Consider the following 17999-nt stretch of genomic DNA (forward strand, 5'->3'; position numbering starts at 1 on the left):
CCCAAAAAAAATATATATATTGGGGGGGCTCAGATATCATTGAGCCCCCCCCCCCCCAATATTTCGGCCGTGCTCGGTTATCATGAGCCCCCCCCCCCCCTCCCCAATATTTTGTTCGTGCTGATGAGTTGAGGGAAGTGTATGCCGAAGATATTGACTTTGTAGCATTAACTAGGTAGCTAACAAACCTCCAAGATGTGTATGACGATGAGAGGAAACATATCAAATACATTAAAACAATCTGTGAGATTTTCAACAACAGTCCAATCTATAAGAGATCATTCTCAGAGGTACACATTCTTCTTCTCATTTACCTTACCTGCGAGAGAACATTCTCTGTCTTGAAAGGGATCAAAAGTTATCTGATAAGTACAATGACCCAAAGAAAGCTCAACCAAAGCTTAATATTACTCATATATAAATCTCGTACAGATAAACTGGACTTGAAAAATATTGCCCGAAACTTTGTTTCCAGGAACACAAGAAGACAAAACTTCTTTGGCACATTTGTCTGAGGCTGCATGTGCACCTCAAAAGAAGAAAAGTCTGAAATTTTTCGCCGCGATGACATAGACGAGGAACAAATAATTTATTTCCAGGTGCAAATTAAAGACAAAGGAGGATCTCAGAATTATATTTTTTGGGTGGTGCCACATTTCAGTTTTTAAATATGTCCGTTTATAGGCATTACAATAAAAGTTTTGTTTTTCACGTTCCTGGGGTATCATTTTTTCCAAAGGTGTTAAATGTGTGTTATTTTAACACCTAGTCTTACTTAATAAAAATAAACTGAATATCTTACAATTCAACGATTTCTTCAAGTAGGCCTACTTTTATTAATTTCTTCAACTGCTTAAAATTAAGGCTACAAATGCTTTGTTACCGTAGAGCTGTAGTGTGAACAGGCTACTTAGTAATTCACATTTATAGATTGGTGCACATCATTATGCTTGATCACCCTCTCCTATCTGTTTGTTGCCATTCCTCTGTTAGTCATCCTTTATTTGCTACCTATGATATTTGAATATTCATGATTTCCTTTTATTATATAAATGAACATGTAAATACCTATATATGCAAAATAAACCCTGAAGGTTTAAAGTTGTAAAGCCCAGGGCAGTTCAACACACGCAATCATGAAATAAGGGTGTCTTTATCGAAGTGTCTCTGTAAGTTTAGAACCACGCCCTGTGCCTACCCGCTCAGGCCACCTTACATTCAGGGGCGTCGCTAAAGGGGGGGGGGGGGGGGGTGAGGTTGAAGCCGGTGGGATTTTTTTTTTATGTCGGTCGGCCAGCAATTTTTCCCCTTCGAAATGTGACTTTTTATCGGACAAAGAAACATTTTTGAAAATTCAGACAATGATTTAGAGTCGGTACAATGAATCGTCTTCTTTTTCTAATAATTTAATGAAACGTCGAAGCTCCCGCGCTTCGCGCGAGAGGGGGAAAACTGAATTCAGACAATTAGGGTTAAGAGTAGAGAACGGTATACAACAAATCGTCTTCTTTCTATAATAATTTAATGAAACGTCTAAGCTTCCGCGCTTCGCGTGGGACGGGGAAACTGAATTCAGACAAGGATTAAGAGTCGAGAACGGTACAACAAATCGTCTTCTTTTCATAATAATTTAATGAAACGTCTAAGCTATCGCGCTTCGCGCGGGAGGCCTTTCACCCACCCCTACCCCACCTAGGGAGCGCTTTACGTGCTCTTTAAGTGATTCGCTTGCTCAATACCGCCCCTCCCTTAAATAAGATCCTACCTACGCGCCTGCATTAAAATATATAGCTATGATGTTACTAAGTTGACGAAATAATTTGTATATTTATGTCGTCGACGAAAATGACCATTTGCGCATAACTTTGGCCTTGGGTTTATAGGGTTACATTTGTAGATATTGGGACATTTAATTTTGTCGGTAATTGGTGGCTTGTTTTGTCGGTAATCGTTTGCCTCTATACCCCCCCCCCCCCCCCCCCCCCCACTGATCAGGCCTATACTTGCGTTTTGTGAGAGGCTCAAGTATCCGGGCCAGCTATTTATAGTTGAGTAATTTTTGAAGAAAAACAAAACGAGTACTCGCTCTCCAATCGTATTGGTTATTTAGGAATTTCGAATGTCATCAAATATGTTTTTTTCCTTTTAACACAATGATTGTTTTGCGACTCAATTCAGGCCTGACTAAATACAATTTTTTTTCGTAAGTCAACAGACAAGTAATTTAGTCATATACCTGATTAACATTTGAAGATTTCCTACACTAATGCCTGGCCGTGCGTAACCCATATTTGAACACTAAGTTGCACCTGAAATTGCAACATGTGCATTATAAGCTCAAAATGTTTTCTTTCATACAAATACACCAAAAAAAAATCCCAAAAGCTTGAACGCATACTATTTCACAAGATGTAATTAAACAATATGAATGATATTAATGATACACTTACATGTACATGCAAATGCATGATCATTTTTGCGCTTCTTGCTCCCAGCAAGATAGTTTCCTTCTACATTTAATTTTGTTGCTGTTGTGAGTTTATATTCATATTTTTGTTATCAAACAGGAATAAATAAATGAATATATAAATACATTTGTACAATGATGATAGAAGAACCAATGAAAATCGCAACTGATCTTCTTTAGTTCCTTTTCTTTTCTTCCTCTTTGTTTTCTGTCCCTTTCTCTCCTCTTTCCCTTTCACTTCCCTTCTCCTTCTCTCTCTCTCTCTCTCTCTCTCTCTCTCTCTCTCTCTCTCCCTCTCTCTTTCTCTCTTTGCTGAGGGGGGGGGGGGGGTAGGGGTACAAATCGGGACAAATTGCAACTGATCTCCCTACCTTTCTTCTTCCTCTCCCCCCCCCCTTTCCCTTCCCTTACTTCGCTCTCTCTCTCTCTCTCATTTAAGTTTGCTGAGGGAGGCAGGGGCCTTTCGCCCCCTCCCCCCGATCCACACGATATTGGTGGGATTAATCGCAACTGATCTCTGCCTCTTTTTACCCTTTTCTTTTCTTCTTCCTCTTTTGTGTTCCATTTTGGCTCTCCTCTTTCCATTTCCATTCTTTCTCTCTTTTTTTTTTGGCGGGGAGGGGGTGGGTGTGGTCGGGGAGGGGGGGGGGGGGGCAGAGGCAAAGGCCTTTCTCCGCGATCCACATCTTGTTTGCAGGAAAATTGCAACTGATATCCCTTCTTTTCTTTTCTTCTTTTGTTTCTTTCCCTTTCCTTCCTTCTCTCTTGTTTTGCGGGGGGGGGGGGGGACAGCATGGGCGGCAAGGCCCTGTCGGACCCCTTTTTCTTTCTTTCTTTCTTCCTTTCCTCTTCTCTCTTCTTTCCCTTTCCCTTCTTTTCCTTCCTTCTCTCTCTCTCTCTCTCTCTCTCTCTTTGTTTGCTGAGGGGTCAGGGGAGGGCAGGCGAAGGCCTTTCGCCCCCGATCCACACCGCGTTGGTGGGAAAAATCACAATTGATCTCCGTACCTTTCTTTTCTCTCCCTTCCCCTTCTCTTCTTTTCTCTCTCTTTTAAGTTTGCTGTAGAAGGGGGGGGGGGGAGAGAAGGGCCATTTGCCTCCCCCCAGATCCCCAACTTGTTGGCGGGAAAACTGCAACTGATATCCCCCTTCTTTTCTTTTCTTCCCTTAATCTCGTCTTTTCCCTTTTTTCTTTCCCTTCTCTGCCTTCTCTCTTTCTTTTTGCTGGGGGGGGGGGGGGGGGCAACAGCCTGGGAGGCAAAGCCCTTTCGCCCCCCCCCCCCCGATGTTATTCTTTCCCCTTTTTCTTCTTCTTCTTCCTTTCCCTTTGTCTCTTCTTTCCCTTTCCCTTATTTTCATTCCTTCCCCCTCTCTCTCTCTCTCTCTTTTGCTGAGGGGGGGGGGGGGGGGGGGGTGGCGAAGGCCTTTCGCCCCCGATCTCCTTTGTTCCCCCTTTTCTTTTCTTCTTCCTCTTCTTCCTTTCCCTTACTCTCCGCTTTACCTTCTCTATCTCTCTCTCTTCATTTTTTGTTGGCGGTTGGGGGGGGGGGGCAACAGCCTGGGAGGCAAAGCCCTTTCGCCCCCCCCCCGATCTTCTTCTTTCCCCTTTTTCTTCTTCTTCTTCCTTTCCCTTTGTCTCTTCTTTCCCTTTCCCTTATTTTCATTCCTTCTCTCTCTCTCTTTTGCTGGGGGGGGGGGGGGTGGCGAAGGCCTTTCGCCCCCGATCTCCTTTGTTCCCCCCTTTTCTTTTCTTCTTCCTCTTCTTCCTTTCCCTTACTCTCCGCTTTACCTTCTCTATCTCTCTCTCTTCATTTTTTGTTGGCGGTTGGGGGGGGGGGGGGTCAAGGCCCTCCCCCCCCCCCCCCCCGATCCGCGCCGGGAAGACCTGTAGTGTCATCCCTAGCTATAGCTGGCAAAGCCAAATATGGGTTATCCAGTCGTTTCATTAAAGTATATTTATACTTGTATTAAATATGTATACGTGTGGACTAGAGTACGGACATTCGGTGCGGCAGGCGGACTATTGGTGCGAGACCTCTTCCGCTCAGATTGTCCGTCGGACATGTGAGGCGCGCGCGGAATGTCCGACACGGACATTCTGTGCGGATAAAATCCGCACCGATCGTCCGCTCTCGATCGATCTCTAATAGGCGGACGATCGGTGCGGGTAACATTCTACGCGGTCACACCGGCCTTTTTAGGGTTAATAAGCATATTTTTCGCCAGACTGTAAATTTGGGAATTTCTAATTTTCCAACAAACACATATAAAGGTATGACTTGAGAAAAAATACTGGATAATCATGTCATTTCAGCATTTACATTTGTAAATCACTGGTATGGAATTAGAAATACCCCCCCCCCCCCATCAGTACGCCAGCGTTCAGGGGCTCATGAGCTTCTCACCCCTATAACAAAAAACAGACACGCTTTCCCTTCTCTCACTATTTGTCCACGATATGCGCGCGCTATTATAAAAACCTCCATTGATAAATATAGGTAGCATGCGCAATGTTTAGGACATTTAATTCCTGTTAACTTTCCTTTTCTTTGAATAGAATTTCATACGTCATTTAATTCAGGTTTTTATTATTGTTATGTTCTTTTGGGGTTAAAAATACAAACCATCTTTACTCCTTTACTGCTTTTTTTTTTGAGGGGGGGGGGGCGTTTTTGGGGGGCAAAAATGCGTTTTGCCCCCCCCCCCCCCCCCCCCCCCCCCCCCCCCCACTTCCGGCGCCTATGGAGAGAACCACAATACAATAACAAACAGAATATACTCCATTGCATCCAACAGTACCCTACACGTACATACGGTTGATGTTAGATTGCAGTCTATGCAAATCATTCTTTTAATGGGGGCAATTCATTTTAGGGGACCATACTTGAATGCACTAAAGCGGAATAAATGTATGTTGCAATTACTTTTAGAAGTTTATAATAATTATATTATTATTATCATTGTTATTATCATCAATACCATCACCATCATCATTGCCATCATCAAATATCACTATCATCATATTTATAATCATTTTTGTTAAGGACCTGAATTTTTATGTTACCATATTTTGTATAACTTTGTATCTATTTTGTATTTTACTTTGTTATAATTGAATTCTGAATACTGAATTGTCATTATTTCTACTTTTTATACTATGCTTTTAATACCAGGTCCAAGATGTGAAACAGATTTATTTCTGATCTTGTGTACCTGTATAAATAAATATGTATGAATATCATCATCACTATTTGTGGGCGATTCTGACAGACTGAGTGGATCTTTTTTTTGTATACTACAAATGTTGCACCGTATTAGGGGGAGGGGCTGGATATGAATGCTCTTTGTAGGTGCACTCTATATTCAATTAGAATGGGGTCAGGCCTAGTGTGGAGACTTTTTTTTACCAAAACAAAGATTACAAATCGCTGCAATGCCAGAGCGAATTTAAAATACACAGGCATACAAGGGAATTTGAGTATAAAAGCATCAAACATATTATTATTATTATTATTATTACTGTTAAATTATTATTATTTACTATCATTATCATCATCACCATCATTAGTACCATCATTCTCATCACCATCATCATCATGTTGACTGACTCAGTGGATCTTTTTTTAGAGATTACAGTAAAGCATCAAACAAAGCACATTGGATAGTCACTACCGGTAATCTGTTGGACCATATCAGTGTTCCAATTGTGAAGTAGATATGTTACGTCAAAGATTTTAAAAACAATAATGACTGTATCATAAACAATGTTATCACAGTCAAAGATTGTGTGTTTTATTTTGTATTACTTTCTCAGAGTAATAATTTGTTATTTAGTTTATTTACTAATCCATTTCACAGCTGACATATAAATTAATTATACTATATCATACATGTGGTACATAGCACCTATACAGATATATACACAAATCATAAAGGAAATATAATGTTCTCACCAGGCGCGTACGCAGGATTTTTTCAAGGGGGGGGGGGGGGGTTTTAACATTTATAAATTGGGCCGAAAATTCTCGCAACGACTCAGCCAGCCGCTGAATAAGCAGGGGGGGGGGGGGGGTAAGAGGTCACTTTTTCTTGGGGTATCGAAATTTGAAAAATTTGACATTTTGCTCCGTTGGGGGGGGGGGGGGGTAAGGTCATCTTTTTTAGGTCAGCCATGGGAATATTTTTTTTACAAAAGGCGGGGGGGGGGGGGGGGGTTTAGGGAAATTTAGGGGGGGTTTACACACAAAACTAGATGGAACTTCGACTGCGTGCAGTCAAAAATGATGCCTCCGTCATAGCGCAAGTTTACAAACCAAAACAGAAGAAATTTTTCAAATTCAAGTTTCATTGTAATCCATTAACAGGTTCTCAGAATATCGTGATTACAAGCGATTTCTCATATACATATATGACCCTTTGATCTTTGACCTCATGACCCTAAAATCTACTCAGTTCATTGGCTCTGCAAGATGTCCTGAGTTAAATAGTAATCCATCTGTCAGTTCTAATGAGAATGTGTTCACAAGCTATTTTTGCATACATAATAAGCTCATGACATTTGACCTTTGACCTCATGACCCAAGAATCTACTCAGTTCATTGGCTCTGCAAGATACATACATGATCTAAGTTTGGCAGGAATCCATCTGTCAGTTCTAATGAGAATGCGTTCACAAGCTATTTTTGCATACATAATGAGCCCATGACATTTGACCTTTGACCTCATGACCCAAGAATCTACTCAGTTCATTGGCTCTGCAAGATACATACATGATCTAAGTTTGGCAGGAATCCATCAATCTGTTCTAATGATAATGCGATCACAAGCTATTTTTGCATACATAATGAGCCGCATGACCTTTGACCTTGACCTCATGACCCCAAAATCTAATCAGTTCATCGGCTCTGCAAGTAACATACATGACCTAAGTTTGGCAGGAATCCATCCATCGGTTCTTGAGATAACGCAATCACGAGCTGTTCTTGCATACATAATGAGCCCTGTGACCTTTGACCTCGTGACCCCAAAATCTAATCAGTTCATCGGCTTTGCAAGATTCATACATGACCAAAGTTTGGCAGGAATCCATCAATCGGTTCTTCAGATAACGCGATCATGAGAACAGGACGTACGGACAGATGTACGGACGGACGGACAACCCGAAAACATAATGCCTCCGGCTACTTCGTAACGGAGGCATAAAAATACCAAAGGGGGGGGGGGGTTTAACCCCCAACCCCCCCCCCCCCCCCCCCCCCCCCCTGTGTACGCGCCTGGTTCTCACCTCTTTTCAATAAATGATTAAGTCTTCTCAGAATTTTACTAATCAATCTAAAGAGTCATTGATTGATTAAAAAAGTTCTGAGAAGGTATGAATTTTTATTAATCAAGAATAAATTATATTCTCACAATCACTGCATGAAAAGAGTTAAGAACAAATTATTCCAAATGTATGGGCAACAACGTACAAATGATAGGTCATGAGTGCATCAGCGACCACTCTGGCAGGTATCAAAACATTCAGAATAAGGGCCTCGTGCAGATATGACGAGCCAAAACCACTGCCGTGTTTTATGATAGAATGTGTTAACGCTGTATCACATTTCTGTATCTTATAACACAAAGCTCAGTGAATACACGCACAGCCTTTTTTTAATGCAGTTGCCATTCATTTATACGTTACAAAAAAAATGGGGGGGGGGGGCTCAACTAACCACAGGGTTGGCGATCTCCTGGGATATACTGGGAAATATGTACAATTGGTCATCAGGATGGACAAAAGATTTCAATAATGGCTGTATATGTTAAAGGTGCAGGCAAATATTACCACTCTTAATAATGTACATACCTGGCCCAGCTACATGTAATGCAATGGCAAATAGGGCAATAGCAGTGCTGGATTGGCCAGACACCTTACTTGTAAACCTGTGGATTATGATATTATTTTGGTTTGGTTTTCTGTAGACTCATACTAGAGTTATCTTGGACTTTAGCATCAAGCAGGTTAAGCAGCAGCATGGAAGACATCCTACAGGTTCTACTATGAAGTCTTATGGTTCTGTCAGGAATTGTGTACACTTCATTAACGCATCAACCAGTCCTCATTCTTCATTTTGCCTCAAAGTGCTAAATTCACATGATTACTATACATGTATGCCAAAGATAAAAGCCAAGGCTTGGAAAGCTAGGATGGTTTTGCCTTCATCTTAAATTTGATCAAGATCATCCAAGATTGATATATATACCTGGGATATTTCATATACTAGGGTATTAGCATGATTGGTCCCTCCATAAGAACTTTCTTCACTTATGTCTAATAATGCTTTTCCAGTCCAGTCACAATAAAGTGATCAAAGAACTTCACAGCGTACTAAGTCAAAGCCTTTTGTCTCCGATTGACGAGAGGCTGCAGCAGCTAGATCCAATGCTGTTTTTACTAGCACCTTGTAATTATTGGCACATGCACCCTACGCTTGTGGCACACACTATGTCAAAGTTCTGCAATAATCCTCAAGGTTGAAGGAAGAAGAAGAAGAAGAAGAAGAAGAAGAAGAAGAAAGAAGAAGAAGAAGAAGAAGAAGAAGAAGAAGAAGAAGAAGAAGAAGAAGAAGAAGAAGAAGAAGAGGAAGAAGAGGAAGAGGAAGAGGAAGAAGAAAAAGAAAAAGAAAAAGAAGAAAAAGAAGAAGAGGAAGAGGAATAGGAAGAAGAGGAAGAAGAGGAAGAAGAGGATAGAAGAAGAGGAAGAAGAGGAAGAAAAGAAGGAAGAAGAAGAAGAAGAAGAAGAAGAAGAAGAAGAAGAAGAAGAAGAAGAAGAAGAAGAAGAAGAAGAAAAAAGAAGAAGAAAAAGAAGAAGAGGAAGAAGAAGAAGAGGAAGAAAGGGAAGAAGAGGAAGAAGAAGAAAAAGAAGAAAAAGAAGAAGAGGAAGAGAAAGAAGAAGAAGAAGAAGAAGAAGAAGAAGAAGAATAATTTCCTCCATGACACTTTTGTGGAGCAGCGCAAGTGCTGTTTTCCTTTTGACTACCGGTTCTGAATTCACTCATTCCCATTGGCTTTACTACAGGGATCACCCTGTTCACATAGCCAGTGAGGAGCTTCCATTGTCTAGAGGCCGGAATTCTTCAGGGAGCAATGCAAACATACCTCTCTCTCCTCAGAATATCACACTGTTTAACATGCGCAACAAAATCTCTTCCCTGACATTGTCTCTGACAGAGTCCACTGAGGCATAGTTACATCACTTGGTTTGTTCTTGGTTCCCATGGATCATACTGTTTAACAGATGCAACAAAAATCTCTTCTCTGACATTGTCTCTGACAGAGTCCACTGAGGCATAGTTACATCACTTGGTTCGTACTTGGTTCTCTTGGTTCTTACGGGACAGCCACAGGTACGTAGGAGCTCATGTAAAGAGGGTTGGCTCTCGGGCAGTTGGAGGTCAGACAACACATGCAACAAAATCTCTTCTCTGACATTGTCCGTGACAGAGTCCTTTGAGGCATAGTTACATCACGAGGAGGTATCCCTAGAGCGGATTTGTCTTTGCCCTCCTTTCCTCTTCTTAAAAGAAGCACTCCCGGTGCTTCCCTTGAGCTCGCCTTGATACTCCCGACCACCTTCTCTTGTATTTTCAGTTTTTCTCTCGGTTCGTACTGTACAGCCTGGGGTACGTAGGAGCTCATGTAAAGTGGGTTGGCTTCAGGCAGTTGAAGGTCAGGCACTCTGAGTCATGGAAAGAATGGTTGATTTAATCATTTTTTCGTTTATTTGTGTACCATATACATTGTTTGTTGTGATAACAGTATATGAATATTTATTGTCAATGCATGTAGAAAATATGATACATACAAAGGAGCTGAAGTAAAAAGGGCTGGAATAAAGACGAGGGCCCAATTTCACAAAACTTGTTGTCAGTGACAAATGACAGTTTCTATTATAAGCTAATGAAATCCTTGCTTCTGATTTGTTATCATTTTTGTCATTTGTCATTGAAAAAAGGCTTTGTGAAATGGGTTTCAGGCATAATGCAACACTAATAAATTAAAATTAGATTTTTTTTTGTTGTTGGGCTGTTTCACAATGACAAATAACAAGATACACAAATTTATTGACAATAGATGAATAAATCATGAAATATGGTCCAACCTGTCTTAGTGGTCGCCTGTCTACAGTGGCCATGTCTTTTGTCTACCTCAAGACATACATGTGTGTTCGTAGAACCTGTCCAGAAAGGCCACCTGTTTACTACAGTTTATTCTGTTTACCTTGGGTGGCCTTAATAGACAGGTTTGACTGTATATGTAATAGCCATGGTATAGAGTGTTGGATTCAGGCTGTTGAGGGTCAGGATCTCTCCATGTCATTAACAATTTTGTTTAATATTTGTATTTATTGGTTTCTGTATCACCATAAAGGACATAAATGTTTGTATTACCCTAAACTATAAATAAAGCAATTATCATTCGTGCAAAAACAGAAAAGAAAGCGAAATGACTTACTCCTCAGGTCCAGTGGAAACAGATGACCATCCACCATACGCATGATCGTTTGTTCTTTTGGTTCCTCTCGACGTGCTCTTTGCATCCTCCTTTCTATCCTCATCCTCACTGTCCTCATCGGAATCGGAGTCTGTCTTCCCTTCAGCCTGGCAGATGAAAAGATGGGGTAATTTTTTCTTCTTTTTTTCAAAGTATTTATTGAAAACAAGTCTCATTCATAATAATAATAATAATAGTAATAATAACATGTTCTTATAGACATAGAATATGTATAATAAAAAATATAGTGTAATAGTTAACTCATCAGCAATGCAAAAAAAGTTAACAAAATATCTGCCATTTCTTATTATGAAGATTGAGACGATTTTTCTTGAAAGCAATTATACGTTCCATATTTTCTAAATGTTTGAGAGCTCGTTGAAAAGAAGGAAATAGTGGAATAACATTTTGCATTTTACAAGTGAATATAAAATATTTTGCAAAAATAATAACTGTATTGACCGTCAAAATAAAAATTATTGATTATAAGAGTACCAACAAAATATTCTTCATCTGTGAACAAAACATTTGGTATGTTCTTTTCTTTTAACCATACAAATATAACATTCCAGAAAGATCATACTTTTTCACAATTTACAAGATGGGGTAATTACATTGGAAACACATTATAGTGAGGACATGGCACCATGAAATTAACCTTGTTGTCCTATCCTATCATGGAATCTTCTCCCAGCTTGCAGGGTGATTTCAACATTTCCCCACACATCTCTGTTATCTGCCATTCTAGTGCACTCATGCAGCATCATTCCACTCCAGAGGGTGTTTCACAAAGATCTTAAGCTGAACTTAACTCTAAGTTGGACTTAAACATTATGGAGAGCCATTTGTAGCCCTAAATTGAAATATATCAAAAAGCAAACATTCAAGTATTTTAGACTTTTCATAAATTCCACATCAAGAACGTGAAAATCTCCTCGATAATAGAAATTACGAATGATTCAAATCAACATTTTATGCCTTTTAAAATAACTTTTGCAAAACATTTTCATAGATGATAACAGCTTTCCATAATTGTTTAGTCCAACTTAGAGATAAGTTCAACTTAGAATCTTAGTGAAAAACACCCCCCCCCCCCCCCCCCTGGTCTTTATGTTCTCCTCCTAGTTTGTTCTCAGCTTCCCTCTTGGTCTAGAACCATCTACTTTCCTTTCTAAAAAAAGTTTCAGGAGACCCTGATGTCTCTCTTTTTCTGATATATCAGGGTAACAAATATAAAGATATATATATATATATATCAAGTATCTTGTTATATCAGAGCTCTTTCTATGCATTATTAGTGCTACTGTCAACACTGATTTTCTCTGACCTTGTTTGGACAAAAGATAACTATGCAGACATAGTTACAATAGTACATAATACCATTTTTCTTCTGTCAACGTGAGTGTTGATTCCAGGCCCGTTGATGATGGGAATAACTTTTTTGAATGGTTTACCTATGAGAGCATGAATACCTACCTTTCCTTTTGAAGAACTTTTGTCTTTTGATGAGGTGAAGTTTGCTGGTTTTTCCCACTGGGTCTCTGCATTGTAAGAACAGTTGACAGGGATTTGAAGAGAAACAAAGCGAGGTGATGAGAGGGTAGTTATGTGATGCAGAGAGAGACATATTGAGAGAGAGAGGGTGAGTATGACAACAGGAGAGTGAGAATGACAAAAAGAGAAAGAATTTGAACGAGAGAAGGAATTCGAACGAGAGAGAGAAAGAGAGAGAGGGGGAGGGGGGGGTGCGGGAGATGAAGAGACACAGAGAGAGAACAGAAGAGAGAGAGAGAGAGAGAGAGAGATGAATGGAGTGATGAGGAAACAACAGAGAACATGTTAACATGTATGGATTTCACAAGCACGGTCAAGATGTCGTGGACAAGCCGCCATAGCATACTCCAATGTTCATCAACATTTGAATGGCCAGATGCCCCATTTTTGCAAGTTTCTTTCAGACTCATTCATTGGTAAATGGCTATGCTCACTCATGTATGAATGAGATGATTCCAATTGCATATCACCTTAAAGAGAATTAAGTCATGTTTATTTTGATATATGAAAGTTTATGTTATGAAAGCTTATATTCAATTGTTATTTGAAAATCTCAACTATAAATAATGTCCACTTTCTTTTTTATGTCTCTTTGGAAAAGCAGCCACAAGAAAACAAAGTGGGCTACATGTATACAGGCTTTACTAAACAGATTAACACCTACCTGCTGTCTTGGTGTTCCAGTAGTAAGTGTGTCCCTCTGGGCTGACTGCTTTCACCCATTCCTGCGTCTCAGTGCTGGGTGTGGCTGAAGACGAGGGTGTGGTCTCCTGGGTATCTGACGAGGGCATGGTCTCCGTGGTACCTGACATCCCCGCTGACGTCCCCCCTGGCGGGCCTGGCTGGTATCTGCTCCCCTGTAGAGCTGTTGGGTCCCCTTTAATAAGGAAACATGTTTGAAATGTGGAGAGACCAATATATGAACCTTCAAAGATTTCACTACAGTTAAAATACATGTGTGCTAAGTAGTGTGCTTAGCAGAGTGGCTCACCATGCAGAGCATCTGATCTTGGACCTAAAGGTCGGTACCATTGTGGATATGTGTCAAGCAAGTGTATCGAAGCCCATCTTGCATGTACATCTTCGAACCCCACAAAAAACCCAAAACAGACTTGGGTTCTGCACAGGCTACATTCTGGCACAGGTGCATACAGGCACTATGAATTATAGTCGCAAATCTTTTTTTTTGTGAATTGAGAACATATTCGAACTTGCAATATCCCTTTGTTATTTTAATAATAATAATAATGAAATATTCATTTATGTAGTGCTCTCACACAATGGGTTCACAGTGCTTTACATGGTATAAAGGTGGGAAAATCGGTTAACAAATTATGTCTTGAAGTGCTTGAAGGTTGAGTTCTGGGAAGAGGTGACAAATAATTTGTGAGCGTTATCATTGTGCTATGCAAGTGTGGAAGAACATCAGATAAAACATGTTCCCTGAAAAACATGGTCCTTCAAATGCATTAATATTCTAAATATGGCATGTAACATCATCAAAATCAGGACGGATTTTTTCGCCACGTGTTCGTTTAATCATATACATCTTTCTGTGTACAGTGCTTGTAACTTTACCTAGACTGTGCCAAATTGCTTAGCATTTTGATGATGCCAGAACCTTGCAATACACATAAATACTTATATGCTAGATGATCAATTCTTTTCTGATCGATTCCACAATGTTTCTTTCACAATGCAATCGCATGACCAGAACTCAACCTTCTCTTTAAAGGCGTCTAGTGTGGGTGATGTACGGGTGTTCCGGGGCAGTTGATACCAGAGGCAGGGTGCATATGATTAATTTAGCAGACCAACACCTCTTACATACACAGCAAAATATGTTTTGGTGATTAGTACACTTTAAACTTGCTTGCAAATGACTTTTTGAAGAAAAAAAAAATTATATTTTCATCTCGCAAAAGCTAAATCGAGCAGACTAAATGGGTGGTATTATCGAAAGTGGACTAACTTTAGTCCATGGTTTAATCCACCGACTAAGTATGGGATGCCAAGTGACCATATGAATATGTTTTTGAATAATTTAATCTGTGACTAAATTAAAAATAAAATATAATAACATCATTAATAAACAAAAATATAACTACGATATAATTATGTTATCATGGTAATTTAGGGACATATCAAATTATTCAAAATATATTCATATGGACACTTGGCATTCCATACTTAGTCCATGGACTAAACCATGGACTAAAGTTAGTCCGTTTTCGAGAATACCACCCAATGTGATGTAGTAGCACTGCTATAACTTACCTTCCTGTTGTTTTACTCTGTGTTCCACGAGAGCCACCTTGTACTCTGGCATCAGGTCAGGATTCGATTCAACGTCCTTCTTGAAAGCTTTCAAAGCATCCTGTACAAACAGTTGAAATAATCATAATTCAGAAATACATGAATTCAGAATTTCAATGAACGACACATTATCATCCTGTAAAGAGAGTTGAAATAATAATAATTCAGAAATAGATAAATTCAAGCACATGAGACCCTGAAATAAATGAATTCTAAATTTCAATGAACGACGTATTATGAATATTATCTTTTTAAGCAGTGAAATGTCATTTAATTTATGGACTGTCTTAAATGTTTCTCAAAGTACATGTATCTTGAAAGCTTTCATAGCATCCTGTACAAAGAGTTGAAGAACTTAAAATAATCATAATTCAGAAATGGATAAATTTAAGAGCATGCAACCCTAAAATACATGAATTCTGAATTTCAATGAACGACATATTATGAACATCATCTTTTTGAGCATTGAAATGTCATATAAAGTATTCACTGTCCTAAATGTGTCTTAATGAAAGTACATACATCAGCCCTACATCTTATACAGAATATATCATACCGGTATATATATGCTATAGGAGCACAACTAGATTCAGTCTACAACACCCCATATATTAAAGATAGTTGTGATAGATGTAGTTTTTCATACTACTACATGTGCAATTTGCAAAGCTACAATTAAGTATTTACAAGGGGGGCTCAAACTCAAAGTGATGCTTTTCATTTGCATACCTCCTCCATCTGTTTGAGGTAGCCATCAAGTTTCTGATTGGTTTCATATTGCTTCTGCCCTTTCTTCCGCAGCTCTGCAATCTTGACCTCCACATTCTCCTTGTGTCTCTTCCCTCTCTCATGGAACTCCTTACTCTGAAGTGAAATAAAGAAGATTATTATATTTTCATAGAATTTTACAAAAAATATGACAAGAGTAGAATAGACAAGGCAGCAGCAGTATCCCAAAGAATGTGCTCCTCTTGGTCATCAGCCTCCATTAGCACCAACATCAAACTCAGATTCTCAAAATAGCAACTGCCATTTATGAAAGCAAACAAAGAAGGATTCTATCGCCATCGCAAGGAAAGTGAATGTTTTCCATCAAAGATATCTTAGTACGAAGGCAAGCGTGAACACATTCCACACAAAAATGATACTAAATGTTTTAGGATAAAACACTCTTTCATAAGATAATAATAATAATAATAATAATACTCAGTTTCTATATAACGCTTATTAGAATCACTAAGCGCTTCCAAAGATGTATAATAATTTACTGTTCATAGATTATTTCTAAAATAATTAGCAATTTTCTAGGTGTAAACTTTTTTTTTGGCTCACGCTGTATACAAAAAAAGAGTGGGGAAGGCCAGTCATCAATTTTTCATTTTCCAGTAAGGGGTTTTGACCCTCCCTACCCCTTCCCCCCCCCCCCCCATCCCTCTGGGAGGTATAACATTATGCTTGATATTATTCTAGGATAATACATTTTCAACTTACTTCTTCACTGGCCAGGCCCACTCACTTTTAAAGGTAGTCCCACCACCACAGACTTCAAAAACTTACCGATTTGTTATCTGCATACCAACACTTGCAAAAGTCACAAAACTTTCTTGGATTTGACTTCCAAAATTCAGTCCTAATAGATAAAAGGGAAGAATAAAGATGAATTAAACTAAGAGACCATTAGATTACTTCACTTTTGGTTTCATAAAATTAAACAAAAACGTTATCAGCTTTCAGCAACATGTCTTTTTAAACTAAATAGATGGCTTCTTCATTAGTCAGCATGTAATGAGCACCACAAAATCTGCCTTTTTTGTACGCCGCAATGGTACATGATAATTACAATAGCGTCTTTTTACAGTTGATAGCTTTTTTCATAAAGTCAGCACCAAATGAGCACCACAAAATCTGCCTGTTTTGTACACCGCAACGGTACAGCACTACAGGAGAATTAAGAAGATAGTGCTAAGATAGTGACACAGAACACTCAACAGGGAGACTAATTACTAGCTATTTTCTCCGGAATCCAGCTACAATACAAGTGTGCCCTCAATTTTTCCTAAATCTAGAGTCTAGACAAAAGTGCAGTTTGATTTTGAAAAAAATGACGATTGGAAAGATGCTAGATGATAGATCTAATTTTCATGAAAATAAAATGGAAATGGAAATAAAATTGAAAATCAGCCGGGCCTGGGTTGACCAGGCACCGCGCATCGCCCGTTCGGGATGGCCGGTGGTGGATCGGCAGGCGGAAAATAAATGTTATTAGAAAATTTGTTTAAAAAATTTGGGCGATGATCGTGCGAACATCGCCATCAGTGGAACATGGACCGATTACCACACATACATGTAGGTGCATTCTATCCTGGCTGTGTATTATTAACACCACTGTACAAAACTCAACTGATTTCACTCAATACTGGTACTTTAGTGACGATTGATGACACCTAAATATAATATCAGTAAAATACATTTTTTGATGTATAATTAAAGAATTCAAATTGTGAGTCCACTGTCAAACTTGCCAATCAGCCGCATCGACATGATTGTGTGCATCTGTGTTTTATGAGGGTATTGACCATTCACGTATTTAAATGCTGCCTATAAGTATTAACATGCAGTGCAGTGCAAGAGCCTAGAGGTCAATACGCGCTACGCATGATTAGCATCGACTGATTCGACTCTCTCATGAACTCAGACAAATAAAAATTGCGCGATGTTGTCATCGAGTTTGATTAACGTTGAACTTCAAACTTTCTGGGCGTGTTCCCGATCAGCAAAAACAGCCAGGCAGCCCTCTTGGTCACCGTAGGGCCGACCGGCGGAAGGCAAAACCAAGGCTTAGCTTAGAGTCTAGGCTAAGCTTAAGGAATATGAAAATATGCACACATCAAATTGAATGATACGGGACCGAAGTGAAAGCCTCCGGAAAAATAAAGGTACGTAAGTTTGTCTAAATGCAAAATTTCATATAAAAGATACTGAGGTTGTTTTTATAAATATTGCTTGATGCAAGCTATAATCAATGAATTCATTCCAGATACTAAATAAGCATACAAATCAACAAACTTACATGGTTAGAATAGAGACACAGCTTCGTTGTTTCGGCTTACGTCTAAGGTAGCGTTAACAA

The 17999-nt window shown here is 39.3% G+C and overlaps 1 protein-coding gene across 2 annotated transcripts; it reads right to left on the minus strand.

Annotated features, from left to right (window-relative positions):
- Positions 1–9391: 9391 nt before the first annotated feature.
- Positions 9392–17999, minus strand: LOC577107 (WW domain-binding protein 4). 2 transcript variants are annotated; one of them, XM_011683253.2, is made up of 9 exons: positions 17940–17999; positions 16427–16499; positions 15599–15733; positions 14831–14930; positions 13218–13430; positions 12476–12540; positions 10961–11106; positions 10180–10184; positions 9392–9904 (listed from the first exon to the last, which is right to left on the minus strand). In XM_011683253.2, coding segments are annotated over exons 1-9 (945 nt in total). In that variant the 5' UTR covers positions 17942–17999; the 3' UTR covers positions 9392–9698. The 2 variants fall into 2 exon arrangements, with proteins under 2 accessions (XP_011681555.1, XP_782450.4); XM_777357.5 differs by having other exon boundaries at positions 9746–10184.

Source organism: Strongylocentrotus purpuratus, unplaced genomic scaffold (genome assembly GCF_000002235.5).
Source record: "Strongylocentrotus purpuratus isolate Spur 01 unplaced genomic scaffold, Spur_5.0 spur5_scaffold_11, whole genome shotgun sequence".
NCBI classification, from domain to species: Eukaryota; Metazoa; Echinodermata; class Echinoidea; order Camarodonta; family Strongylocentrotidae; genus Strongylocentrotus; species Strongylocentrotus purpuratus.

What these genes read in the sequence shown, in the direction of transcription:
- LOC577107 (XM_777357.5), bottom strand. An exon ending in GGTATGCAGATAACAAATCG is followed by an intron (nt 15,734 to 16,426) that starts GTAAGTTTTTGA and finishes ATTTCACTTCAG; the next exon opens with AGTAAGGAGTTCCATGAGAG. An exon ending in ACCTCAAACAGATGGAGGAG is followed by an intron (nt 14,931 to 15,598) that starts GTATGCAAATGA and finishes CTGTTTGTACAG; the next exon opens with GATGCTTTGAAAGCTTTCAA.